This window comes from Syngnathus leptorhynchus, chromosome 4, assembly GCF_054491065.1.
Source record: "Syngnathus leptorhynchus isolate UIUO chromosome 4, UIUO_Slep, whole genome shotgun sequence".
Classification (NCBI taxonomy): domain Eukaryota; kingdom Metazoa; phylum Chordata; class Actinopteri; order Syngnathiformes; family Syngnathidae; genus Syngnathus; species Syngnathus leptorhynchus.
The window spans coordinates 10,907,695-10,933,553 of NC_141198.1; the positions used below are offsets into that span (position 1 = coordinate 10,907,695).

Genomic DNA, 25,859 nt, shown 5'->3' on the forward strand with positions numbered 1-25,859 from the left:
ATGACGAATGTTTTCTGTAGATATCTTTTTCAACATATTACATATGTATATGTATCTTAATGGGTTTTGGTGGCAAATTTAAATATACATTTAGCATTCTTAATCGTGTAATTGGTTAATTACATTAAAAAAGGAAGTAAAACACATCAAAAACTATTTAAACATTGACTGGTTAATTAAATTCAAGCAAGGATCAAGTATTATTCTGTCACTGAATTTTTGACTTTTCATATTTCACATTAAATGACCACATGCACTCACGCCAATTATGTGAAGAAGAAAAAAATGAAAAAAAATGAAAAAAGAAAGGATACTCGAGTTACCCAACTTGAGTTTCGTCGATGATGCCCAGAAGTGTCAATCTTTAAAATAAACGATCTTTAAGAAAACGATTCGCGGCGCTGATCTCGCGGGAAGTGCTAGAACGCGCCAAACTAAGAAAACACAAGGCTTGTCACTGTGGTCAGTGAAACAACGACACAGGTTTGAAAGAACTCCAAAATATTACCAGATGCCGAATCTGTCGCCGACATAACACCACATCGCAGCCGGTAACTACTTTTGTTGGCCTGCGGTCTGCCCACTTCACAAAGTAATGTTTCAAAATAGTGGGAGATTCAAATCGGACCAGGGGAAAAGTGGAGATCAGGAGAACCAGTAAGTAGTTTAGCATCGAGTCTGCATGAAAACCAAATTACACGTACATGATGGCGAGCAATGTATTTCAACCAGGGATGATGGCTCCTCAATGTCGGCCCTCAAGAGGCTGGAGCGCAGCCAGTTCACGGATGAGATGGACAGTCGTTTCGGCTTCGATAGGATGAAAGAACCCGAGGAGAAAACTGGATGGTTGATCAACATGCACCCAGTAAGTTAATACTCACTCACCTAACGTGTTTGCCTTTTCTGTCATTACAAAACATAAATATGTACCTCCTTGTATGTCTAGGCTGAGATCCTGGATGAAGACAAAAGGTTGATCAGTGTTGTGAACTATTATTTTATCCAGGAGGATGGAAGCAGGTTTAAGGTGTGTTGGCCCAAAACTCAAATTCAAACAAAGCAAATAGTAAATGTTAGATCATTCTGATTATGTATGATGCATTAAACGCAATATGTCTTCTGTTTATAGGTTGCGCTCCCTTTCAAGCCTTATTTTTATATTGCTACAAAAAAGGTAAACCCGCCCGTCAAAGTTGCATCTTGTCAGACACCAAAATGTAGAAATGCTCATAATATTTGCACTATATTTATCCAGAACTGTGAAAGAGAAGTCATCTTATATTTGTCAAGAAAGTTCCAAGGCAAACTGTCCAAGCTTGAAATTGTCTCAAAAGAAGATCTGGACCTGGTAATTAAATTTTTTGTGTGTATTTACTACAGGAATACTAACTGCTAGAACATTGCTCTTGCAAATAACTTTCAAACATTTTTCTCTTTTGTAACTCAGCCCAACCATCTTGTAGGACTGAAGAGAGGCTACATTAAGCTGTCCTTCAATACTGTGGATGATCTTATCAAGGTCAAGCGAGAAATTTCCCCAGCGGTACGCAAAAACAGAGAAAGAGAACAGTCTAATGATGTCTACACGTCAATGTTATCAAGGTATGTTTTGTTCAATGAAACCATAATCAAACAGTCTTTTTATTTGTGTGTTTTTATTTACATGCAATTGCTTGGTTGCCTTTTTTGGTATGTTATGTAGTTCAGTACTGCAACAGCAAACAATGTCGCTCATCCTCTTGTTTTTTTATTTTTTTGTTGAGGTAGCCTAATGTGTTCACTGTTTGCTGTGTTTGCAGTGCACTATCAGGTGGGAATGTGACTTCAGCAGCGGAAGATGGGATGTCCAAGAATATTTCCGACCAATTAGACAACATTGTGGACATGAGGGAGTATGACGTGCCCTACCACGTGCGCGTGTCCATTGACCTAAAAATCCATGTGGTGAATACAACCAACAGCTACTGACTGAAATAAATCAAAGATCTTATATCTGTTGTTCTAATGTTTTTTGGGTTTTTTTTTACCATTTTTATTTCTCAGGCTCACTGGTACAATGTTCGATACAGAGGCAGCACTTACCCACCCGAGATTGTTCGCCGAGACGATCTTGTCGAACGACCCGTATGACCCGTATTCTTGTTGAAGTTCAGTCTCTTGTTTTTTTACATTGACGTCCCATAATTCACTTTTCGTTCTTACTTTTAGGACCCTGTCGTTTTGGCTTTTGACATAGAGACCACCAAACTTCCACTAAAATTCCCAGATGCAGAGACTGATCAAATCATGATGATCTCATATATGATTGATGGGCAGGTGGGTTTTATGCCGCTTCTTTTTGAACCGTGTCATTGTAACTTTTTTTTGTTTTGCTTTCTCCTTTTAGGGGTTTCTAATCACAAACAGAGAGATTGTCTCTGAAAACATTGAAGACTTTGAGTTCACACCCAAACCTGAATATGAAGGTCCTTTCACTGTTTTTAATGAGAATGATGAGGTACATGTCATTAGAAAAATTGTAGTAGCTTAAGCTCCTACTTATAAAAAAATTGAACAATAATGCCATATTGTAATAATGTTATTTATGCCTTTAGATGGCACTTATTCAGAGGTTCTTTGATCACGTTCAAGAGACCAAGCCTAACATCTTTGTCACCTATAACGGAGACTTCTTTGATTGGTGAGCTTTTTTTTTTTTTTTTTAATTCCTGCATTTAGTCATATCACACAAATGTTGTCAACATCTTTAATTTTTAACTTGACTGTAATTCTCCAGGCCTTTTGTGGAAACACGAGCTTCCGTGCACGGACTCAGCATGTACAGGGAGATCGGCTTCCAGAAGGACAGCCAGGGAGAGTACAAGTCCACTCAGGCCATCCACATGGACAGTTTTAGGTTTGACACTGATGCATCACATACCTGTTTCAAAAATACCTACTATTTAGAAGAAAAAAATATCAGATAACATAAAGCAATACGGAAAGTATGACGATGAGTTAATTATTGTGTGACCTGTGATATTCCGAATCTTGTTTGACATTATTAGTTAGTGTATCTTGCGTATAATGGAAGGCTTGATTTAATCGCATTTTCCTCTTGTACGTTAGGTGGGTTAAGAGAGATAGCTACCTGCCAGTGGGAAGCCATAATCTGAAGGCCGCAGCAAAGGCTAAACTGGGCTATGACCCCGTGGAGCTGGACCCGGAGGAGATGTGCCGCATGGCAACGGAGGAACCACAAGTAGGAATTCTATTTGTATTTCATTCTTAGTACTAAAATCTATTTCATTCTGTTATTTACTTATTTTTTTGTCAGACTTTAGCCACCTACTCCGTGTCAGATGCTGTGGCCACATATTACCTTTATATGAAGTATGTTCACCCCTTCATCTTTGCTCTGTGCACTATCATCCCCATGGAGCCCGATGAGGTTTGTTTACTTGGCAATAATATACTTCAAAGTTGGATTGCGCCACGTGACATGTGTGTCCTTCTCCACGCAGGTGCTGCGTAAAGGTTCTGGCACTCTATGCGAAGCTCTGCTCATGGTGCAGGCCTTCCACGCCAACATTGTCTTCCCCAACAAGCAGGAGCAAGTCTTCAACAAACTGACAGACGACGGCCACGTCTTGGATTCTGAGACTTACGTGGGGGGCCACGTGGAAGCGTTGGAATCTGGAGTGTTTCGAAGTGACATTCCCTGCCGTTTCAAAATGGTACTTTATTTGCTTTTATCCTATCAGTATATTTCCTTACCCTTGAGCCAAGGCACATACTGTGTTTGTAATGGAAAAATGTCTTACAGTGCTATTGTGATTGGTTTGTTGACAGAATCCAGCTGCATTTGACTTTTTATGCCAGCGAGTTGAACAAACAATGCGTCATGCCATTGAGGAAGAGGAGAAAGTCCCCCTTGAGCAAGTCACCAACTTTAATGAAGTATGTAGAACATAAATTAGTTTTTCTTGCTTTCTGTGTCAACACCTATTCTACTTTTGTAACATAAAATAAATGACACTTGTCTTTTAATAGGTCTGTGAAGATATCAAAAAGAAGCTGACTTCCTTGAAAGAGGTTCCAAACAGGATTGAGTGTCCCCTCATATACCATCTTGATGTTGGAGCAATGTACCCCAACATTATCCTCACCAACCGTCTACAGGTTAAACAAAAAGGGAAATTCAGATTATAAGAGATAAAGACATTATATTTATATTCTTGTCATTTCTATTATTCCCATCTAGCCTTCCGCTATGGTAGACGCAGCCACTTGTGCTGCCTGTGACTTCAATAAACCAAGCGCCACTTGTCAAAGGAGGATGGCTTGGCACTGGAGAGGGGAAATCAGTAAGTTTGTGTCACACGCTGGGATTTTAAGGTATCCATGAGTTTGTCACATCCTCATCCCCTTTTGCGTAGTGCCCGCCAGTCGTAGTGAGTTCCATCGTATCCAGCAGCAACTCGAGTCTGAGAAATTCCCGCCGTTCTTCCCTAACGGTCCACCTCGGGCCTTCCACACACTCAACAGGGAAGAACAGGCTAAGCATGAGAAAAAACGTCTTGCAGGTGTCGTATTTGTTTTAAAACAGTTTGGTTTTTTTTTTCCCCCGCATCTAAGGCAGTTCTGACTAATGTTGTCTTTGTGTCAGACTACTGCAAGAAGGCTTATAAGAAGATACACGTCACCAAGCTGGAGGAGCGAGTCACTACCATCTGTCAGAGAGAAAACTCCTTCTATGTGGATACTGTTCGAGCTTTTCGGGATCGGCGATATGAGTTTAAAGGTCTACACAAGGTATCTTGCTTTGTAACACGGAAAAGAAAATGAATCATGTCTTCCTCCCAGGAGGTTTCAGGGCTGATTGGTCAATCTATATTTCAATCGACTCTTCGTGGTAACACAAAACTGTTTTATTCTAATGCATTTTTTAAGGTGTGGAAGAAGAAACTGTCCGCAGCTCAAGATAGAGGAGATGCTGCCGAGGCCAAGCGCTGCAAGAACATGGAGATCCTTTATGACTCTCTTCAGCTAGCTCACAAGTGTATCCTGAACTCGTTTTATGGCTATGTCATGAGAAAAGGGTACGAGTTAACTCCATTTTTTTCTGGACTAAATCCAGTTTCCTAAACGGCCTCTGTAAAGAAATCTGTGTTGCTAAACTGCTGCGCTGTGTGTCCACTAGGGCTCGCTGGTACTCAATGGAGATGGCTGGCATTGTGTGCTACACCGGTGCCAATATCATCACTCGGGCAAGAGAGCTCATCGAACAAATAGGGTAACATATGGCGACGGTAATAATTGATGTAGAGTTTCTCTGGCATAATCTGTTTTTTGTCAACTTTCCTGTGACCCAGGAGGCCGCTTGAATTGGATACTGATGGTATCTGGTGCGTCCTTCCAAATACTTTCCCGGAGAACTTTGTAGTGAAGACTAGTAACGAGAAGAAGCCCAAGGTGACCATCTCTTACCCTGGTGCCATGCTGAATATCCTGGTTAAGGAAGGCTTTACCAACGAGCAGTATCACGAGCTGGTAGACCCCGCGTCGCTCACGTACAATATCAGGGCAGAGAACAGCATCTTCTTCGAAGTGGACGGGCCGTATCTTGCCATGATTCTGCCTGCCTCTAAAGAAGAAGGCAAGAAGTTAAAGAAAAGGTAAGGCCAAACATCACTTTTCATGCCGATAGTTACCGCTTCTCCAATAAAATTCATGCTCCAATTAATAAGCACAGTTGGAGAACAACAGCACCATTACATGCACTAATATTTCTGTTGGCCTTTGACCTTAGGTACGCCGTATTCAATGAGGACGGCTCTCTGGCTGAGCTGAAGGGTTTTGAAGTGAAGAGAAGAGGGGAGTTACAGCTCATCAAGATCTTCCAGTCTTCGGTGTTTGAAGCTTTCCTCAAAGGTACCACCTTGGAGGAGGTGTACGCCTCTGTAGCCAAAGTGGCTGACTACTGGCTGGATGTGCTGTACAGCAAGGTAAAGGCAGTTGTTTAAAATTGTCACACTCTTAACATAACAGGAATTATTTCATAATTTCTGTGATCTTCCAGGCTGCTAACATGCCGGATGCTGAGCTGTTTGACCTGATATCCGAAAATCGCTCCATGTCTAAAAAGTTGGAGGACTACGGAGAGCAAAAGTCCACTTCCATTAGCACAGCCAAGAGACTGGCAGAGTTCCTGGGAGACCAAATGGTGAAAGATGCTGGTCTTAGCTGTCGTTACGTCATCTCTCGAAAGCCAGAAGGATCTCCTGTGACGGAGAGGTGGGGAAACGACACATGTTGCTCCTCAGTGCTAAAATTGTGATCACAGGCTACAGAAAGTAACTTGAAGCAAGTTTTCATTCAGGTCTCGTCTTTCAGAGCTATCCCTTTGGCCATCTTCCAAGCTGAGTCAAGCGTGACAAAACATTTTCTACGCAAATGGCTGAAGATGCCCAGCCTGCATGACTTTGACATCCGCTCAGTAAGGAAATAATGAAAGTTATGGATTTGTTTTTTGTTTTGTTTTTTGTCCTCGTTTTGCATTAGATTGCCTTTCCTGTTCTCATCACAGATTCTTGATTGGAGTTACTACATTGAAAGGCTCGGGAGCGCAATTCAGAAAATTATCACCATCCCTGCAGCTCTCCAACAGGTAATTAAAAAATGCTAGTGATGCTTGGGTTAGTTATTGGTCATTTGGGTAATCTAGTAGATAAACAGTCAGAGAGCTAGTCTTTTGAAAATATGTTTATCGTGATAGTAGTTTGCAATTGGAGAAAACCGCATCATACTAAAATGTCTAATACTTTCAATTACAATATACTTGTGATGTGCAGGTGAAGAATCCAGTTCCCCGAGTCCGACATCCCGATTGGCTTCACAAGAAGCTTCTTGAGAAAAATGATATCTACAAACAAAAGAAAATCAGCGAGATGTTCACCAGCGAGGGCAAGAGACAGGTAGGTAACGCTTATTTGACTCATGATTCATCATCAGGGAAATGTAATTTGCTGCCCGTTGAATAGGAATATTCAATTCTCAAGAAATTCAGTGAGTGTGCTTTAACATAATACTGTAATTAAACTTAAAACACATCAAGAAGTGTATTGTCTTGTTTCAAGGCCCTCTTCCAACCGCTCATAGCTGATGTTTTTCTTCAGGTGGTTCCTCTGCGCCACGAGGGCCATCCAGTTCCCGATATGGAGGACTTTGGGACGCCACCTAAGCCGCTACGGCCGGCCATCCTCATCAGCACCAAGAGGAAAAGAACTTCTCAGGGTGAGGACAGCCAGGTGGAGTCTCAGGATCTTGAGCTTACCCAGTCGTGGAGAGAGGTTTTGGGACCGCCACCACCAATGGGCAAGACAAAGGCAGGCAACCATTTGCATATTACGTTTGACTAATTCTATGTCCTCATATGGAATTTCTAATTGTTTGTCCACCAAGTGTCACATTACACAGCTGTTTATTTATTTTAAAGGAGGAGCATCTTGTGTGGTTGCGTTACCATAAGAAAAAGTGGGAGCTGCAGATGAAGCAGAGGAAGGAAAGAAAGAAAAAGCGAAGACTGCTGGATGGCGAAGCCCAACCTGTCGGCGGAGGATTGATCAGGGATGGCCACACCACAGGTCTGGGAAGTTTCCTCCGCAAAACCGCTCGTAGCATCCTGGACATGCCTTGGCAAGTTGTGCAGGTAGGCATAAAGTACATCACCAGCCCCGCCTTGATTATTTTTTTTAATATGCAATCCAATTGTCTTTATGCAAGGAAGGAGTGAAATGTCAATTGGAGTATTGTATCTGATACTTCCAGATTGCAGAAACGAGCCACCCTGGACTTTATAAGTTATGGGCAGTCATTGGAAATGACCTCCACTGCATGAAGCTCAACATTCCTCGCATCTTCTATGTCAACCAAAAAGTCCCGAAACAGGAGGAGGGACCAACATACAAAAAGGTAAGCAAGTGAGCAAGATGCCTTTTTTTTTTATTTTTTACCAGTTGTATTTTTTTTCCAAGCCGCATATTTGTGTGTTGCATCAGGTGAATCGCTTGCTCCCTCGCTCCAACATGGTCTACTACCTGTATGAGTATTGTGTGCCCGAGGACATGTATCAGGAGCACATTAACGAAATCAACGCTGACCTATCAGCCCCAGACATTGAAGGGGTCTATGAAACACAGGTATCATGCAAACGCCACTGCCAACCTATACCACAATAATTAACAGTGATAATACACAACCATGCATTTTGATCATCTATCTTTCAGGTGCCACTACTTTTTCGTGCACTGGTGCAGCTCGGATGTGTGTGTATGGTCAGTAAGCGTGTTGGGAGGGATATGGCCGGCAGGGAGGCAGACACTTTTGATCTGGAGAATCTGGATATGAAGTCTCTGGCTCAGTTCAGCTACTTGGAGCCAGGTATGAACGTATTTGTGTGATTTACTAATTGTCGTCCAACAGTCTGTTAATGTCCCGTCATGTTTGTTCCTCTTTCAGGGAGTGTTCGTCACATGTACCTTTACCATCACAGTCAGGGTCACAAGGCCTTGTTTGGCCTTTTCATCCCTTCTCAGCGCAAAGCCAACATTTTTGTTCTGGACACTGTAAGAACAGTACATTGCTGTATTGTTGTGCTGCCTATTTTATTGTGTTTTGGGGGGGGCTCAGTTATAAGCACTGTTAAAGTTGACGGATTTAATACACCTGGTTTGTTGTCTTGTTTTAAAGTTCCTCCCCAGGTTAAGCTTTGTCTTTCGTCTCTCTCCTATGCAGGTGCGAAGCAACCAGATGCCAAACCTCAGTAATGTCTACACTGCTGAACGCACTGCCCTGTTGGAAAAAACAACAGAGGACCTTCTGCCTCCAGAAAAACACAATTTTGAGGTTCGGGCTGAAAATGATGTGAAGGCCATCCACCGTGCACTGCAACGTATACTTCTCAGCTACAAAGTAAGAAAATAAACAAATTATCCATTGATATGATTTTTTTTATAATGGCTTATGTTAGGATTCTTCTAATGTGCTTCTATCCGTTATGTTTAGGAGGAACGCCGGGGTCCGACCCTCATCGCAGTGCAATCCAACTGGGAGTTGCGACGACTGACTACGGGAATGCCAGTTTTGGATGAATTCCCGGTTGTGCCGGTGCATGTTATTGATGAAATCAGTTACAATGTGCTGGACTGGCAGCGACATGGAGCTCGGCGCATGATCCGCCACTATCTGAATCTGGACAGCTATCTGTCGCAGGCTTTTGACATGGCTCGGTAGGTAGCGTGTGTACTTCAAATGTGTGTTATTAATTATTCGCACTGGATTTAAAAAATTAGTTTCATGTGAAAAATGATGATGGATGACCTTACTTTGAGTTATGCTAAATGTCAATGTTGTTTTTAAGCTGATTTCACGTAGAAAGAATGAAAACTGAAAATCTGTCCATTATCTCGTTTCTATTTCAGGTACTACCACTTACCTGTAGGAAACCTGCCCCAGGATGTGTCAATATTCGGTTCTGACTTGTTCCTTGCTAGACATCTTCGGAAACACAATCACCTGCTATGGCTCTCTCCAACAGCGAGGCCAGATCTGGGTGGCAAAGAGGCGGATGACAGCCGCCTTGTTATGGAAAGTGATGACCGGTGCTCTGTTGAGATTAATGCCCAAGGGTGCTACTCCACAGGTACCTCGACACGTGCTTAAACCCAACTCAATCTCCCGGCATGATTTGCCATGAACTCAACAAAGCAGATACGAGATCATAATGAAAGACAAAATGTACTTTATTGTGAGGAATGAATGTTAAGTTCCAAATGTTCCATCTTGCAGTGTGTGTGGAGCTGGACCTGCAGAGCTTGGCTGTGAACACCATCCTCCAGTCGCAGCATGTCAATGACATGGAGGGAGGAGCCAGTCTGGGTGTTAGTTTTGATGTGATCCAACAGGCGTCTTTGGAGGACATGATGTCAGGAAACCAAGGAGCTAACTCACTAGCGAGCTACGACGAGACCGCCCTCTGCTCCAACACCTTCAGGTACAACCTGAAAACACACTCGGGGTTTTTTTTTTTTTTTCTTCCCCACTGCTCCAATGTTTTTTCTTCCGCAAAAACAGGATCTTGAAAAGCATGGTGGTGGGATGGGTTAGAGAGATCACACAGTACCACAACGTGTATGCGGACAACCAGGTGATGCACTTCTATCGCTGGCTTCACTCTCCCAGCTCGCTGCTCTATGACCCCGCGCTGCACCGCACTTTGCACAACATGATGAAGAAGGTCTTCCTGCAGTGAGTGACGCACAGCCTTTATTGCTTGCATGTATTGTTTTGTTCAAGCGATGCTTTTGGACTCGTAGCGGGAGAATTAATCAGCCGGCCATTGTAATTCCTGTTGTGGTGCTGACAGGTTGATTGCGGAGTTCAAGCGTCTTGGCTCCACTGTGGTGTACGGAAACTTCAACAGGATCATCTTGTGCACTAAAAAACGGAGGATAGATGATGCCATTGGTTATGTGGAATACATCACAAATAGGTTTGATATTTATCATCTAAATCATAACTTATTATTACTAATCAAGGTTTCATTGTATTCATCATATCAAATGTGTGTCGTGTAGCATACATTCCAAGGAAATCTTCCATTCTTTGTCCATCTCCTTTTCTCAATGTTGGGAATTTTTACTGTGGATGGATCCGGCTAACAATGGTGGTGTGAAAGGCAAACTTCCATCCAGCATCTTGTGCGGCGAGGTAGTTCAAACGGACAGTAGTTCATTCTTCATGTCTACCAAATAGCCAATTTATTGCTGCTCTGGGCTGGTGCTTTCTAGGAAGAAGTCAAAGCAAAGACAAACACAGAGGGAGATGAAGATGGCAGTGAAGATGAAGAGGAGGAAGAAGTGAATGCGCAACAAGATGAGGAAGATGCCGCGACAGATGAGGTGGAGGACTTGATTGAGAGCAACTGGAATATCATGCAGTATCTGCCGCAAAGTGCTTCCTGCCAGAACTACTTCCTCATGATTGTGTCATGTGAGTCCTTTTGTGAAAGTACGGTCTGTTTATTCTGGTTCTGTCTAGTATTTTCTAAAGACTTGCATATTTGCCATTTTGGGCCAATGTCATGTCTCATACAAAAATATTGCTTTGGCACCACCTAGTGGTGTTTTGTTGCCAAGCAACCAGGCTGAAGTGTCATTCTATTTGTAAATAATTTTCATCCATTGACTTTCTACTCAGCTTACATTGTAGCAGTTTACCAAAGCATGAAAGAAGAACTGAAACGCAACGCACCTGGTGCAACGCCAGTCAAGAGGCGAGGCAGCCAGATTTCCCAGCAGGCCGTGGGGGATTTGAGTGCTCTTCCTGGTACAATGCTCTTTTGTAGAACTGAATAACAATGCTGCATATTATGGTGACCTTATGATGCATATTTTAAATTTTCCTTTAGGAATGATCTCTTTCTCCCAGGACTATGTGTCCACTGAGCTAACCCAGAACATTTTTACTATTACACAAAAAATCCAAAAAAAAGTGACTGGTACCAGAAATGTCACCCAGCCCTCGGAAATGTTCCCGGTCTTGCCAGGCTCACACTTGCCACTTAACAACCCAGCTCTGGAGTTTGTCAAATATGTCTGTCAGGTAAATAAATATGAAGGGGGGAAAAAACGTGTCTTCAATGTTAAATCAGCTGATTCATTTTTTGCCACTTTTTGTTGTTTCTTCAGGTCCTCTCACTAGATGGCAACATTGTGAACCAGGTAAACAAGCTAAAGAGGGACCTTCTGCGCCTTGTGGATGTGGGGGAATTTTCAGAAGAAGCCAGTTTCCGTGATCCCTGCAATTCGTACATATTGCCCGAAGTTATATGCCACAACTGCAATTTCTGTCGTGACCTCGACCTCTGCAAAGACCCGTCCGTGGCACAAGTAAGCCAACAGAGGCTCCCTTCGTAGTCTTACTTCTTAATTTCATTGACTGATTTTTTTTTTTTTTTCTTTCTTTCAGGATGGTGCCGTCTTACCACAGTGGTTTTGCTCAAACTGCCAAGCCCAGTATGAGACAGAGTCTATTGAGATGGCTTTGGTGGAAGCCCTGCAGAAGAAATTAATGAGCTACACTTTGCAGGACTTGGTAAGTTAAAAAAAAAGCTGCAAAGGCAAAACTACTCAAATGTACTGACAATGTTCCATCATGAGAAGGACAATAAATGATGTGATTAACTTCATTTAAACAGCTTGCCAGCAATTGTGTGTACATGTTTCAATAAACAAATAATGATAAATTATGTCTAGGTTTGTCTTAAATGCAAAGGAGTGAAAGAAGCAAACATGCCCCTCTACTGCAAATGTGCCGGAGACTTTGAACTTACTTTCCCAGCTAAGGTACGTGTTCCATTATCGTCTTCTGTGTCTTTGTTTTTTATTGGTTTTTTTTTTATTTACATGTTATCTTTCCCTCGAAAGAACTTCTCAGAGCAGGTTGCAGTCTTTCGCAACATTGCTTCCCACTACAACATGAGCTTCCTGAAGGAGACCATTGACTGGTTGATGATGATGACTCCTCAGATGAACCAGAGTAATCCTTAAAAGCACAGCTGAGGTTCGCAACTGTCTGTTGCATTAGAACAAATCAGTCGTCATTGTTGGTGAGTGTGTGCGCGTGCGTGTGTTTGTGAGCTGTAGATATGATTGAACTCTCTGTGGTGGGAGTTTTGAAATTTTCTATGTCAATAAATATTTTTTACTTTGTAATGCTGTAGTGAGGTGTTTTTAAACGTATGATTACATCCTCTTTTGTCACCAGCTCTTGGGACAACCATCCATTTGTACAAACACTCGTTTTTCCGACCAACAATATTTTACTAATTCCCAGGACGTTGTCTTATGGGGTGGGAGGGCTTTTTATTATTGCCATTTACTTCTAATAACTTCTACACATGTCTCTTAATTTTGTGTAATAAAACAATGGTATTGCCTAAAATATAAAATAATATAGAAAGGGCTTCTTCAGAAACTGAATGCAAAATATATATTTTTGTTGTTGTCTGAATGTATGTATAAAATGGGAAAAACGTCCAAAAGATTGAAACAGCATCTTTGTTGCAGAATATTATTGGTGTAAATGTTGATCACACATGATTCATAAATGACTCACATTCTGCTCTACTCTTTCTGAGACATTTAAGGTAATTGTAAGAAAACACTATTAGCTTATCATTACTGGCTAATAATGTACGTTTACATGGTCTCACATTTTGCTCGTGTTACTTCTACATACCCACAAAGCCTAAACTAAATTTCCCCCAAACTGAAATGATACTTCACTCATCACGGCAGAAATGGGTCGATGACTCTTCACCGACTCTTGGCCTGTTGTGGTCTTGTGAAGAATCCGGATGAGTTTAGACAACCCCAGAATCTTGTTAGCGAGGCACTTTATGGGAAGTGACTTATTGAATTACTGCTCATGACTCATCTGGTGCGCCATTTCCTGCTGAATGCTCTCATCGGGCTACAAAAAATGATGCCAAGCTATTTCGATGAATCTTATTAGTATTCAAGAGAGGCCATAGAAAATCTTGGAGTCCACACCATGAGATGACTTTTTTGATAACATCACAGCAGCACATCGTCTGACAAGTCTGATTGATATGCGCTGAAACTTGTGATGTAAAGCAGTTGTGGAGGAATGGAGTCATCGATCGGTTCATTTATAACCTGGAGAGAAAAGGTCATAGTTCACTCAAATTTGTGAAGTGTTTACTTTCTAAGCTTTTCTCATACAGCGCATCAAACTAATGTATGTGCACAAAGATGACTTAATTTCAAATAGTTATTTGCCTTACATTATGAAATTATTCTTCTAAACACGTGTGAGAATGAATATTTCCGCTTTTACTTACCTCACTGTTTAAGTATATTCTAAAGAGAAAGCTTTTGGTGCATTTTTTTTTTTTTTTTACTCACTTCATCAAACTTGCTCTCACTGTAGATGTTATCTTTGTCAATAAATGTCAGCATGATCCAGTCACAAATAATGGTACACTAATAGTAGGAGAGGAATAAAAGTCAGAAAATGTTTTTCAGTTGGACAAATGAGGAAGGATAAGCTTAACTCACAATTCCGACAGAAGTCAGAGCGGTCACCGCACTGATGATGGTTGGAATTGGGCTAAATTTACCTGCCTAGAAAGAAGAAACATTTTAATGTCATAGCATTCCTAAATTGACTTTGATTCTTACAAAACCTCTACTTACTTGTCCATGAACAATGATATCCAAACGAATGCCATAAGCCTTGATAAGTGTCCGAGACTCTTTTCCATTCTTATGGTAGTATTTGGCAAATCTAGAAACAAACAGCATTGCTATTATTACAGACCACAACCTCAGTTTTAAGGTTTTATTCTACTTGTGAAATTCACCTGCAATAGTAACCAGAGTTGGCTTGATCTTTTCTGAGGTCCAGACGCCTAAAGGAATATTTGGGTTTACAGCGGGATGGATCCAGGTCCAGGTCACAGTTCCAATGAATAAAAACACCAATCACACCACCCTGAGAAGTCAGTTAGCATAAAATAGGTGCTGTGTAGTATTTTAATTACTAGTATTCCTACATTAGAACATCTGTTGAGATTATATTGACATGGTAGAAGAAATGTATTAAATATTGCTGTGATTGATCAGTTACAACAAACCATCTTTTTTTTTTTTAAAAAGGTCAAACACTTCTATCGAATCTCATTCTGTAAAATGCAAATATGACTAATGTTTAACGCTTTCTGTACTAACCGTTCTGCAGAGCTCGCTAAAGTTCTCCCGGGCTTGATGTGCAATGTAACCCAGTCGGAAATTTGGACAGTAGGGCTCCTTCTCCTCATCATATAGACATTTGTTCAGGTACTTGTGCATGTTGCGTCTGTTTGAAGAGCCCTTAATATTACCCCTGCCACAAAGATAACTTCAATATTTATTTGGATTTAATGCGTGATCTCGCTTATGTGATGTGTGAGTGTAGACTCATACCTCCGCTCTCCAAACTTTGGGAAAAGTATGGAGTTTCTGATGAATACAGTGAAATTGATGGCCTCCATCAAAGGTGGCTCTCTGTACCCATTAGACAAAAAAAGACTCAACAATAATCTGACAGTATTACAATAAACTTGTTTTTAGGGTTAGTCTGTTTTGTGAAGAAAAAAAAAGCTAGATTGACTTCACACCATCTATTTAAGGTTGTCTTTTGACCTGCTCTCTTTGCCCTTCATTGGACAGGAAGCCATATTTGGCAACTGCACAAAGGTATTAAATATTGCTTGAAATTCTGGCAGTGGGCAAAAAGGAGAAAATACATTTAGAAAACTGACAAAAGTGTAGAATCACAGAGAGAAGCTGGCTATTTTACATGGGAACTGCTATGAGATTGTTAAAAGTAGCCATGAAACTTCTCATGCATGGTTCTAAACCCCCCCACAATGTATCCCATTGGTATTTCTTCTTACCTGTGGACAGCATATTCCTCGATAGGACACCAGGTTTTGATTTCACAGGTTTTGAAAGTGTAGTTGTAGTATCTAATGCATCTGCCCGTCCTTCTGCCTGTCAAACAGAACCAACAGAAGCTTGAGACAAATAAATACCTCATCCTAAGGGACATTTTGTGAGCAAAGAACTACCGTGGCCATTAAAGTCAACCTCTCCTTGCATGCAGTCTGAGTCCCTCGAGCAGTTCGCATTTGCAACACCAAAATACTAGAGACAAAAGCTGACAATCATTGATGGGGAACTTAATACATATACATAATATTGAATAGGTTTAAATTAGTATGTTGTTTGACCTTTTACCTCAGCACAGTTTCCTTGCTTCTGGTTGTATGTGACCTCTCGTCTCAATATTGCAGTAATGACATCTCCACCCTGCCACAATAACACTGTTCAATACTCTTAACCTCCATGAAGGCAAGATCACAATGTGAAAATGCATGAGAGCCTCTTCACCTCCGATGGTCGAACATATTCCACAGTGTCCAGGATTTGATCTCCACGAACTGCTGAGCCTTTCATGCGAGTATAAACTGAGCTCGCAGGACGTGTTTCAGTTTCTTGGTACGCTTTCTGACTTATGAAGACGTACCTTGAGAGCACATACCAAAACACTGATGACAAGGATACAAAGCTGAATAAGACTGTATTGTTAAAATTAATTTTTTATCTGATATTTCACTCAATTTGTATCATCAATTTTCTGTTTTAGATGTCTTACATTTTGTGTATGATGATGAAAGATAGATACATAAACAATGAATACATGCAAAACATGCAAAAACAATGCTTACCAGACAAAGTAGGTGATGACAATAAACTGAACTCCTCTGTATATGACTCCAAGAGTTAGATTCTTAACTACCATGATTTTGGGGGTTTCATAGTCCCAGAAACCAAGAAAATAGTCCTTTAAACATCCACCTACTCCCATGATTAGTTTATGTAATGCACTACCTCCAAGATATCCTGTCTTTTTCTGGACCTTGGAGTTCACACAAATTTTATTTCATTCGAACCAGCTACAGTTCCCAGTGATGCTTCTTTGTTCTCTGCCTCTCTGCTCTACTCCAGTGTGCATCTCCGTAATGTTATTGTGCTTGCCCAAACCACAGAGAAGACAAGAGGGTGGAGTTTGTGTCATTTATTCTGATTGCCCTTGCATGTTTATGACCTCTGGGTTAACTGATGAATCTTTAACCTACATTTTAATATTTAGGGCTATTCATCATACATTAGTAATATATCATAACATTAGACATTACAACATACAACATAGTTGTATTAAAAGTTCTCAGTTTATGTTGCAAATTATCCAGGAATCAAATCTAAATACATTCCTATTCATAAAATATACATTTACAATATTTACTCTGTGTACTCTGTACTGTATATTTGCTATACTTAATTTATTCCCATGATGATGATGTTATCATCAACTACTTGAAGTTTTCTACACTATTACAGTACATAAAAAGTGCATTATTGGTCATATTTATAACCCTCTTGTTACATCATTTTATTACATTACTACCCTGTAAAATGAATAGCTTTTATAATGTACTTTTACAATTAGGTTTATTTTTATACAGGCAGATAATCGAACCGTCCAGGGTCCTGAAGTCTTCTCCTTTGCGCATGTCAAATTACACGTGCATAGTTGCATGTCGCGGTGGTTTGTGTTGTTATCACCTTCGTAGACATTGCTTTTTTGCGATAACAAAAAAAAACTTTTCAATCTGTGCAACCCAAACGTTGTTTGTAAATGGGAGGCACACAAAAAAAGAAGGTAATTGTCGCCGTTAACTTATGTCAAACATTTGACAGTGTTGGCAACGTGGGCGCTAGCTAGCTAGCTAGCATTGTAGTTAATAGAGTTTGTTTTTCTTCGCTAATAGAGTTTAGTAAAAATGATTTAAAAAAATAAGATTTTGTATTGAGTTCATTTAACTTGCTTATAAGGCAAAGTTATATAACGGAGTCTTTTGGTCTTTTTTTGCAGTATGAGAGTGGTGCTGCCACAAACTATATCACCAGAAACAGAGCCCGCAAGAAATTACAACTCAGCCTTCCCGATTTCAGGTAAATCCATTTTTGTTTCATTTCAGGTACTGTTTATGTCATCATGCTGACATGTACCTACACAGTTGATTTTAAACTGTCGGGCCAACAAAGTCTGATGTCTTCAACAATTGATTTGTTTGGATTTTCAGACGACTGTGCATTCTCAAAGGCATTTACCCTCATGAACCCAAGCACAAGAAGAAAGTGAACAAGGGCTCCACTGCCCCGAGAACCTTTTACCTTCTCAAAGACATTCGCTTTCTTTTGCATGAGCCAATTGTTGGCAAATTCAGAGAGTACAAGGTAGTGTACAATATTTAATACCTAAACCCTAATATGCTTTTACCTGCTGTAACTTTGTGTGTTATTTTGACTGTCCCTTAATTATAACTGTTCTTTCTTTGTAAAGATATTCGTTCGCAAACTTAGGAAAGCTTATGCAAAAACGGAATATTCTGCAGTGGATAGGCTCAAGGATAACAAGCCAACATATAAATTGGACCACATTGTCAAAGAAAGGTAAGACGTTCATCAGTGTGACCCATAGTTAAGTTTAGCAATGTAATGAATTGGAGAATCAATGAAACTAATCCGCCTATAACAAACAACTTTTTTGTTGTTGTATTCCAGGTATCCCACATTCATTGATGCTCTCCGGGATGTTGAAGATGCACTTTGTATGTGCTTCCTTTTCTCCACATTTGCTCGAACAGGGAAATGTCACGTGCAAACCATACAGCTTTGTCGACGCCTCACTGTAGAGTGGATGAACTTTGCGATAGCATCTCGTGCCCTCAGAAAGGTGCTAGCTTTAACTAATAACAGTCTAGTTCAATTTCAAAATGAGATGTTTTTTTCACACTGTCATCTTGTTGTTTGGTTCCCTGCAGGTTTTCATCTCTATCAAGGGAATATATTACCAGGTTGAGGTGATGGGGCAGCTAATTACATGGCTGGTACCGTATCAATTCGCCCATGATGTAAGTGCACATTAATGAAAGACAGCAGACTGTAAAATGATTTGCAATTACTGAGCATTCAGCAGTCCAAACGTTGATAGCACACCATTGGATACAATTTATGAATAAATGCTTTGGTCTTTGTTTTGCCTTTTAGCATCCTACTGATGTTGACTACAGAGTCATGGCAACTTTCACAGAGTTCTACACAACTCTCTTGGGCTTCATCAACTTCCGGCTCTACCATTCTCTCAATCTGGTTTACCCACCAAAGGTAGATGTTTGAGTGCCTAACAATTGTTGCCTAGACTATGTAAAGCCTCAAGTCAAACAGTTGTATTTTTGCGATTAAAATAAGCAGTACGGATAATGGATGGATGTTAAATCTCACATTGAATAGCAAACCTCTACTGTATCTTCTATTCTGTGCTGTTAATGTTTGGTTGTTGTTGTTTTTTTCTTAGCTGGACAGTAAATCAGAGCAGGAGCTTAAGGACAAAAATGATGATGACTACGCCATGGATTCCGAAAGCTACTTTGAGGTAAAAATTACAATCAAACCTCTTTAAGTAGACTTTAGAGTGTCTACTTGGTGTGCTTGTGATTGACATTTGATTGTGGATTTTTTTCCACGCAGAAACTCTCCGCCTTGAGTTCTACTCTGGCCCGGGTGGTTTCTTCTGCAGAGGAAGAAGAAGCGCAAGTGGACCACTTTCCTGTTGATGGGGTAAAAAGCAAAAGGCTGAACGCATGATTGGCGTTAATCTATATACAGTGGTGTACCTGGTATTTTTGTGTCATTGTTTCCTCCATCCATTTGATTCTGTCTATACTTAGTTCTTTACCTCTCCTCCACGTTCCTCTCTGCTCTGTGTTGTTGATCCCAAGTACTTGAATTCCTGCACGTCTTATCTTCAACATTCCGATGGTCTACCTTTCTATCACACATACAAGTCACCGTTAAATATTGATGTTTGATGAGTCACTTTCAGCTCTTAAACATTCTATGTTATGGTAACTTGACTCACTGCCTCTGTATAGAGGAGAAAAATCAATTGAACTTGTATTAGTGGGTTTAAATGGAATACAACAATGCTCTCTTTAGGAAGACATGGAAAAGATGGAAGAAAGAGAAAGAGAGCACAAGCAGCTGGAAGTCCAGAAGAAGATGTTTGAGGGATTCAAGTTTTTCCTCAACAGGGAAGTCCCTAGAGAGTCTCTGGCTTTTGTCATCAGGTGAGTCGGAACCACTGCGCTTTCATGCTGTCAACGCTAACGTGCTCCTGGGCCCTCGTCAACTTGCGGCATCAATGTTGACAGGTGTTTTGGTGGCGAGGTGTCCTGGGACAGGACCGTCTGCATCGGGAGCACGTACGATGAGACAAATGAGACTATCACACATCACATTGTTGACAGACCCAGTGTTGGCACGCAATACATCAACAGGTAAAGTAAATCTATTTGAAGTCAGTTGTGTGATTCTGAAAAATCAACTTCATAAGGTTTCATGCATTGTCATTTTTAGGTACTACATCCAGCCACAGTGGGTGTATGACTCTGTCAATGCCAAAATAGTGCTTCCTGTGGAAGACTACTTCATGGGAGTCGCTCTTCCGCCTCACTTGTCTCCATTTGTGGAGGAGAAGGAGGGAGACTATGTTCCTCCAGAGAAATTGAAGATGATGGCGTTGCAAAGGGGCGAAAAGCCGGGTAGGGCCTTTAATTGTTGAAGGCAAAAACTAGTATGATTTGAAAATGTGTGCACAGCCATAACCTATTTTGTTGTTGCGCATTTAAAAAGAGGGTGGTTATTGTAACGGTATTTTTGCTTCAATACTTTACATTTATTCTTACCAGCCCAGCAAAATGATGAAGAGGAAGAAGAGAGTGAAGAGGAGGAGGAGGGTGAAGAAGATGATGTGGAGGAAGAAGACAAGGTCCAAGAGAATAAACTCAAGAAGATGGAGCAGCAAAGATCCCATCCCAGGGTTTGTGACACACAACCGAGCCATCTCCCCTCATCATCCCTCACCCGCTGCTTCATACACAATAAAAGATTGACTTGACCCTTTCAGGTCAAAGTGACTCCCGGGAAGTTGAAAGTGGATAATCGAGCTCAACGGGAGCAGCAGGAAGAAGCTGAGGAGAAGCGACTGGCCATCATGATGATGAAGAAAAAGGACAAGCACCTCTACGACAAAATCATATTTGGAAAAAAGAGAAAAGTCCGAGAGGTTTGTCCCATTTCTCATTGAATCAATATGGATTTCCATCACTTTAAAGTCTGTTTGCACTGATAAGTGTCACTATTATAACATTGAATGCCTTATTTACAATACCTGCCCTCTTAGTGCTGCTATGTGGGAATGTTTAACACTATAACAAACGTGTTTCTTCAAGAATTTGTAGACCATATGACCTCTGAGTCAACTCTTTGCTAGAACTGAGTTTGCTCTTTTGTTCTCTCTCACAGGCAAACAAGCTCGCTGCAAAGAGGAAAGCTCACGATGACATTGAAAAGGCAAAGAAGAAAAAGGCCCGAAAATGACTTGTGATAAATCAACCTTTGTAGCATAATTATAATCGGTATGTAATTCTTGATGTAGAGGTGACCGTTTATCATTTTGTTCCATTCTTCAACATACAATTTTCATCGACACTCTTTTTAACTTGTTGACTGTATTAGCAAAACAATGCAAAGTATTTCTTACGACCATGCAACAATGATCCAATTAAAATGGAATATTCTAGCTGTTGTTTGACAACATATCACCTCTATGTGACACATTATACAGACGATTGCAGTGAAGCAAATGCAAATCTTGACCCATGTAAAGGTCCAGTCAGGCATACTTCCCCTGCCACATGCTTCTGTTGTGGTTTTGGTGGGCTCGTTCTGACCGCCACACTCAATATCCTCATTCAGTTCCATGTGCATCCTCCTTGCCCTAATGTGCATTCCATGCGCGCCCACCCAGTTCGGGTCTCAGCCTGGCACTATGGGTGCCTGAAGGAGCAGGGTGTTCAACAAAAGAAGCAGTGTCAAGCTACAGTGCGTCTTACACAAATCAAGCCCGGATGTTTACATGCTGAACAAAAAAAAGATTTAGCTTGGAACCTGCAGCCACAGTATTAGGTACACCGTGTAATAAGAGCCAATATACATACATCAGACCTATATTTGCCTTTACATATTCAATTTGTAGTGAGTCCAAATGTAAATTTTGCTTAAATGTTAATGAATAGTTTCCAAAATAGAAAATTCCTGGAATTTGTTAACAATAATAGTCCATTTCATGATTCCGTTTTGAACCCGAGAGATATAATAAAAATAATGAGACATTCTATTATTCTTATGAGCACTCTCAAACCCAAATCTCCCGTCTCACCTTTTGAACCTCAGAAAGACTAAAATGACAACAGACCTCGACCAAATTACACATTTTTCTCCCCACAAGTATCTGTACTTAAGTATAACGTGAACGCTTTTGCATCTGAAAACTGTGCCAAAGGGGAACTTCATGACAAGGGTATGAATGGCCAGGCCGCTTAACAATAAACTTGCAGTCAACCGTACATTCCACATGTAGCATGTACAGAAGGCAATTCAAAGAACTCGGACATACGCAAGTCTTGATCGAGTGGTACAATTGCTGTCTTTGTTCTTTGGCTGCCTGCATTTGTTCTTTTTATGCTGATTTCCACCCCTCCTATCAGCTTGCAGCTCAGACTCCAGTGTGTGCACTCAATGGCCCTCTGTATGGAGACACAGAATAAGGACTATACAGATCTCTCCTCCCTCGCTCCATCACTCCCCCCCCCCTTGTGTGTTACGCTCTCACTTACTCTCTCTCTCTCTCTCCAACAAGTGCTTGTCCCCTGACAGTGACCCTGATGTCACAGGGACCCGAGACTCCCTGCAGTGCTTCATTCAGCAAGATGGCTTTTGGATTAGAAAGTTAAGAGAGGGAGGCGGGCTGAGGCATCAGGTGCGCCTGCAGCGGCGCCGTGAAACTGGAGATAGGGCAGATCTGTTATCTGTGGACATGTGATGAGTTGAGCATGCATGCAACTTTACTGCCTCTCGGCGTTGCGTGCGTCAAGATCACATGCGAGAACTGTCGGCGTAGGCGGTAGATCGACTTGTTTTAGTCAAGTGGGATATGAAGGGAATAAGGCAATGGTGATGGACAAGGGTCACATCCTGCCGGATTGGATTGATTATTTATGAAGGTAAGAATTCACTGGCCCTTTCCTTTGAGTTGATTTCCCTGAGAGAACTCATTTTGTAAATACCATGGATACCAATGTGCTGAATGTCAAAATGCTCAGTAATGCTTAGCAGTCATTTAAATGCATGTCAAGTATTTGCAGTATTTTTTGTCCGCATCTAATGAAAGCCAACATAAGATCTGTATCAGCAACTTTGCCTTGAATAAAATATTTACAATATCCAATTTTGAATGTAAGGTACACAGACAGCAGTAATTCAAAACCACACATTCCGTAACATGGTTACTAGTAGTCCTTAACCTAAAGTGGACTGAATAGATTACTGAATTGGATAGTGGAATCATTATAAGCAATGCAATCTGGTTTTGTTTAATTATAGTAATAATGATACAATGTGTAATAGCTATGGATTACAACCCATGCTTGAATCTGTATTGTGCAAGCTTTTATAGGTCAAATTTAGAAACCAAAAAAAATCTCAAATTTAACGTCCCCAAAAAAAAGTGAAGACATTTTCAATGTCAAAAATACATTTAGAGACACACAAAACCATCTCTGATTAAAATGATTGACAGATGAATATTCCAGAATACAATCATATTAAAGAAATCCATTCCATTTTACCAGTAGCTGATGTTATCCCTGCTACCCGTTACCAGACCACAGTGTTATATGTCAAAGAAGGCACAGGGTGTCTCTGCCTGGTACACTGATGGTGTACTGCAGTGCTAAACACGTTTTACATAACCAGCACTCCACACAATGCTGATAATGCGTAACATTAGTCTAGCATTTTCCCTAACAGTTTTTCTGACACTGGCCAAGTATTTAGCACATATCCTTTGGCTTACTCCTACGTTACACAAACATACGTACGTCTTAAGTTATGCGAACGTGCTAGTATATTGTCCTTAGGTGTGAATATGAATGGTTGTTTGTATAAAGTCAATTACAAAGTCCATTGTGTGAACAAAATATTTACAAGGTTGATTAAGATAACTGCTTGTTCTATTCCACCTTTGGCCCAACACGAGTGGAATGAAATGAGAAATGGATGGATTGGGGAACGCACATGCTTTGCAAATTCAAGAGCTCTTCAAGCATCATTGAGTGCTTTCATGTGTACTCCTTCATTTTCTGATTGTTTAACATGCACGACTTGTTATGAGTTGTTTTACAGGTAAGCCTTGAATTTTCTGGATCATGGCGGCAAAACACGGGAAGCACTGGAGGTCCATGTGCAAGCGTTTCATCCTTGGTGTCCTGTTGACCAGCTGCATTGTCCTCCTTTACTGCCTTTCCATGAGCCAAGTTCCCTTGAGCATGCCTGAGTATGGTGCAACACATGCATGCACACAGCACTTGATGATATTTAACAGTTTGTGTGTTTGATTGCTGCAGAATTCCGGTACCTTACTCCTGCGCCCACCGTCCATCCCGGCTGCCCAGCAGACGAAGCAGCAACAGCTCACACGAAAGCACAGGGAGGCCGTGCACCCCCAAAGTGGACATCATGTTCATGAAGACCCACAAGTCGGCGAGCAGCACCTTCCTCAATATCCTCTTCCGCTTTGGAGAGAAACATCGACTGAAGTTTGCTTTTCCTGACAGCAGGAATGACTTTTTCTATCCCGCCTTTTTCCAGCGCTCCCACGTTAAAGACTACAAACCCGGAATGTGCTTCAATATCATCTGTAATCACATGCGTTTCAATGCCGACGAGATAGCCAAGTTGCTTCCCCTCGATACCGTCTACATCACCATTCTCAGAGACCCCGCTGAGCTTTTTGAGTCGTCCTTCCACTACTACGGCCGGCTGGTGCCTTTCACCTGGAAGATAGCGGGAGATGACAAACTGGCCGAGTTCCTCCGTAACCCTCACAACTACTTTGACCCGGAAGGCTTTAACGCGTTCTACCTCAGGAACCTACTGTTCTTTGACTTGGGACAGGACAACACTCTCGAGCCGGACGATCCGCGGGTTGACGAGGGAATCAGGTCTATCGCGGAGCGTTTTCAGCTGTTTATGTTGGCAGAACATTTTGAGGAATCTCTCATTCTGCTCAAGGATGCTCTCTGTTGGGACATGGATGACCTCATCTTCTTCAAGCTCAACGCCCGCAAGGGGTCAACTGTCTCCAAACTCACACTCAACCTAAGAGACAAGGCCCTTGAATGGAATGCTCTTGACTGGAAACTGTACCAGCACATGAACCGCACCTTCTGGAGGAAAGTGGATGCTTACGGATGGCAGCGCATGGCGGAGGACGTGGCGGAGCTCAAAAGGAGGAACGCGGAGATGGCAGCCACCTGCATTGAAGGCGGACATGCCGTCGATGCTGGCAGCATCCAGGAGAGCGTCATGCAGCCGTGGCAGCCAGTCGGGGAGAAATCCATCATGGGATACAATCTGAAGAAGAACATTGACAAGGCCCACATTAAGTTGTGCCGCAAGATGTTGATGCCGGAAATTCAGTACTTGAGTGAGTTTGGGGTCAACCTGTGGATCACCAAACTTTGGGGCCACATTAGAGATATCATTAACTGGTGACAAATACGGGTAAATAAGTGACCAATGGGGAGCAAAGGGATTCCGAGTTCTGTGACATTTCAATCAGTTAAACTTATTCTAATGAATGCACGCTTGATAGAAATATTTCACAATATATAGGTACAGTACTGAACTAAATTGTATATTCTCTGTCTCTGTAAAATATTTCTTGGATTAAGCAGTACGTGTCCTTGATCTTTTTCCATCTTTGCCAACTTGTGTTTAAAGACAAACTGATGAGAACATACCACAGTGTTGAAGAGAATTTTCTGATGATGTAAAAATCCATGAATTGAAAACAAGTTCGATTGGAAAGCAGAATGTTTCACTCGCCTCTGCCTTCATACTGTGAATCACCATGTCATTTTGTTGTAAAAGAGCTTGAACTACAAAAACAATACAATATAATATAAATACAGTATAAAATTTGTCTACTGTGTTTTCTTCCCTACAATATAACGTGTCTGTGCTGCTTATGTGGATTTTATACACACACACACACACACA

General features: G+C 41.2%; 4 protein-coding genes across 5 annotated transcripts; 3 read left to right on the top strand and 1 right to left on the bottom strand.

Annotated features, from left to right (window-relative positions):
- The first annotated feature begins 424 nt into the window (after positions 1 to 424).
- pole (polymerase (DNA directed), epsilon) lies at positions 425 to 12,758 on the top strand. Its single transcript, XM_085910445.1, has 48 exons — positions 425 to 657; positions 733 to 868; positions 950 to 1,030; positions 1,133 to 1,177; positions 1,259 to 1,351; positions 1,451 to 1,605; positions 1,803 to 1,947; positions 2,047 to 2,127; positions 2,212 to 2,319; positions 2,390 to 2,500; positions 2,598 to 2,683; positions 2,780 to 2,899; positions 3,112 to 3,244; positions 3,320 to 3,433; positions 3,507 to 3,719; positions 3,835 to 3,942; positions 4,036 to 4,164; positions 4,247 to 4,349; positions 4,422 to 4,568; positions 4,652 to 4,797; positions 4,936 to 5,084; positions 5,186 to 5,278; positions 5,358 to 5,660; positions 5,795 to 5,990; positions 6,065 to 6,279; positions 6,379 to 6,481; positions 6,572 to 6,652; positions 6,837 to 6,959; positions 7,161 to 7,370; positions 7,481 to 7,693; positions 7,813 to 7,956; positions 8,043 to 8,183; positions 8,271 to 8,424; positions 8,503 to 8,609; positions 8,779 to 8,955; positions 9,049 to 9,272; positions 9,465 to 9,685; positions 9,832 to 10,036; positions 10,117 to 10,290; positions 10,409 to 10,534; positions 10,620 to 10,752; positions 10,833 to 11,034; positions 11,242 to 11,370; positions 11,453 to 11,646; positions 11,733 to 11,933; positions 12,013 to 12,138; positions 12,300 to 12,389; positions 12,471 to 12,758. The coding sequence occupies exons 1-48, from the start codon at positions 596 to 598 to the stop codon at positions 12,591 to 12,593; spliced, it is 6,873 nt and encodes a 2,290-aa protein (XP_085766571.1). The 5' UTR covers positions 425 to 595; the 3' UTR covers positions 12,594 to 12,758.
- p2rx2 (purinergic receptor P2X, ligand-gated ion channel, 2) lies at positions 11,265 to 16,485 on the bottom strand. The gene is made up of 12 exons (XM_085910446.1): positions 16,340 to 16,485; positions 16,002 to 16,137; positions 15,849 to 15,920; positions 15,680 to 15,755; positions 15,506 to 15,602; positions 15,033 to 15,113; positions 14,799 to 14,952; positions 14,432 to 14,562; positions 14,265 to 14,355; positions 14,127 to 14,192; positions 13,974 to 14,051; positions 11,265 to 13,724 (listed from the first exon to the last, which is right to left on the bottom strand). Exons 1-12 carry the CDS (start codon positions 16,477 to 16,479, stop codon positions 13,623 to 13,625), a joined length of 1,224 nt encoding a protein of 407 aa, XP_085766572.1. The 5' UTR covers positions 16,480 to 16,485; the 3' UTR covers positions 11,265 to 13,622.
- Positions 16,486 to 17,152: 667 nt separating this feature from the next.
- pes1 (pescadillo ribosomal biogenesis factor 1) lies at positions 17,153 to 21,318 on the top strand. Its single transcript, XM_085910522.1, has 15 exons — positions 17,153 to 17,334; positions 17,548 to 17,627; positions 17,759 to 17,912; positions 18,019 to 18,128; positions 18,240 to 18,411; positions 18,500 to 18,589; positions 18,726 to 18,842; positions 19,033 to 19,110; positions 19,206 to 19,295; positions 19,674 to 19,804; positions 19,889 to 20,014; positions 20,094 to 20,278; positions 20,426 to 20,556; positions 20,644 to 20,802; positions 21,042 to 21,318. Exons 1-15 carry the CDS (start codon positions 17,311 to 17,313, stop codon positions 21,114 to 21,116), a joined length of 1,722 nt encoding a protein of 573 aa, XP_085766648.1. The 5' UTR covers positions 17,153 to 17,310; the 3' UTR covers positions 21,117 to 21,318.
- Positions 21,319 to 21,449: 131 nt separating this feature from the next.
- Positions 21,450 to 25,762, top strand: gal3st1a (galactose-3-O-sulfotransferase 1a). 2 transcript variants are annotated; one of them, XM_085910523.1, is made up of 3 exons: positions 21,450 to 22,801; positions 23,971 to 24,132; positions 24,203 to 25,762. In XM_085910523.1, exons 2-3 carry the CDS (start codon positions 24,005 to 24,007, stop codon positions 25,350 to 25,352), a joined length of 1,278 nt encoding a protein of 425 aa, XP_085766649.1. In that variant the 5' UTR covers positions 21,450 to 22,801; positions 23,971 to 24,004; the 3' UTR covers positions 25,353 to 25,762. The 2 variants fall into 2 exon arrangements, with proteins under 2 accessions (XP_085766649.1, XP_085766650.1); XM_085910524.1 differs by having other exon boundaries at positions 23,982 to 24,132.
- Positions 25,763 to 25,859: the final 97 nt, after the last annotated feature.

Coding starts and splice junctions, on each gene's coding strand:
- pole (XM_085910445.1), top strand. CDS start 596: ATGTTTCAAAATAGTGGGAGATTCAAATCGGACCAGGGGAAAAGTGGA. Junction 1,352..1,450: donor CAAAAGAAGATCTGGACCTG/GTAATTAAATTT, acceptor TTTGTAACTCAG/CCCAACCATCTTGTAGGACT. Junction 9,273..9,464: donor CAGGCTTTTGACATGGCTCG/GTAGGTAGCGTG, acceptor TTTCTATTTCAG/GTACTACCACTTACCTGTAG.
- p2rx2 (XM_085910446.1), bottom strand. CDS start 16,479: ATGGGAGTAGGTGGATGTTTAAAGGACTATTTTCTTGGTTTCTGGGAC. Junction 15,603..15,679: donor GGTTGACTTTAATGGCCACG/GTAGTTCTTTGC, acceptor TCTGTTTGACAG/GCAGAAGGACGGGCAGATGC. Junction 14,563..14,798: donor TTAGCGAGCTCTGCAGAACG/GTTAGTACAGAA, acceptor CTGACTTCTCAG/GGTGGTGTGATTGGTGTTTT.
- pes1 (XM_085910522.1), top strand. CDS start 17,311: ATGGGAGGCACACAAAAAAAGAAG. Junction 19,111..19,205: donor ATTCCGAAAGCTACTTTGAG/GTAAAAATTACA, acceptor TTTTCCACGCAG/AAACTCTCCGCCTTGAGTTC. Junction 20,015..20,093: donor GGCACGCAATACATCAACAG/GTAAAGTAAATC, acceptor TGTCATTTTTAG/GTACTACATCCAGCCACAGT.
- gal3st1a (XM_085910523.1), top strand. CDS start 24,005: ATGGCGGCAAAACACGGGAAGCACTGGAGGTCCATGTGCAAGCGTTTC. Junction 24,133..24,202: donor GTTCCCTTGAGCATGCCTGA/GTATGGTGCAAC, acceptor TGATTGCTGCAG/AATTCCGGTACCTTACTCCT.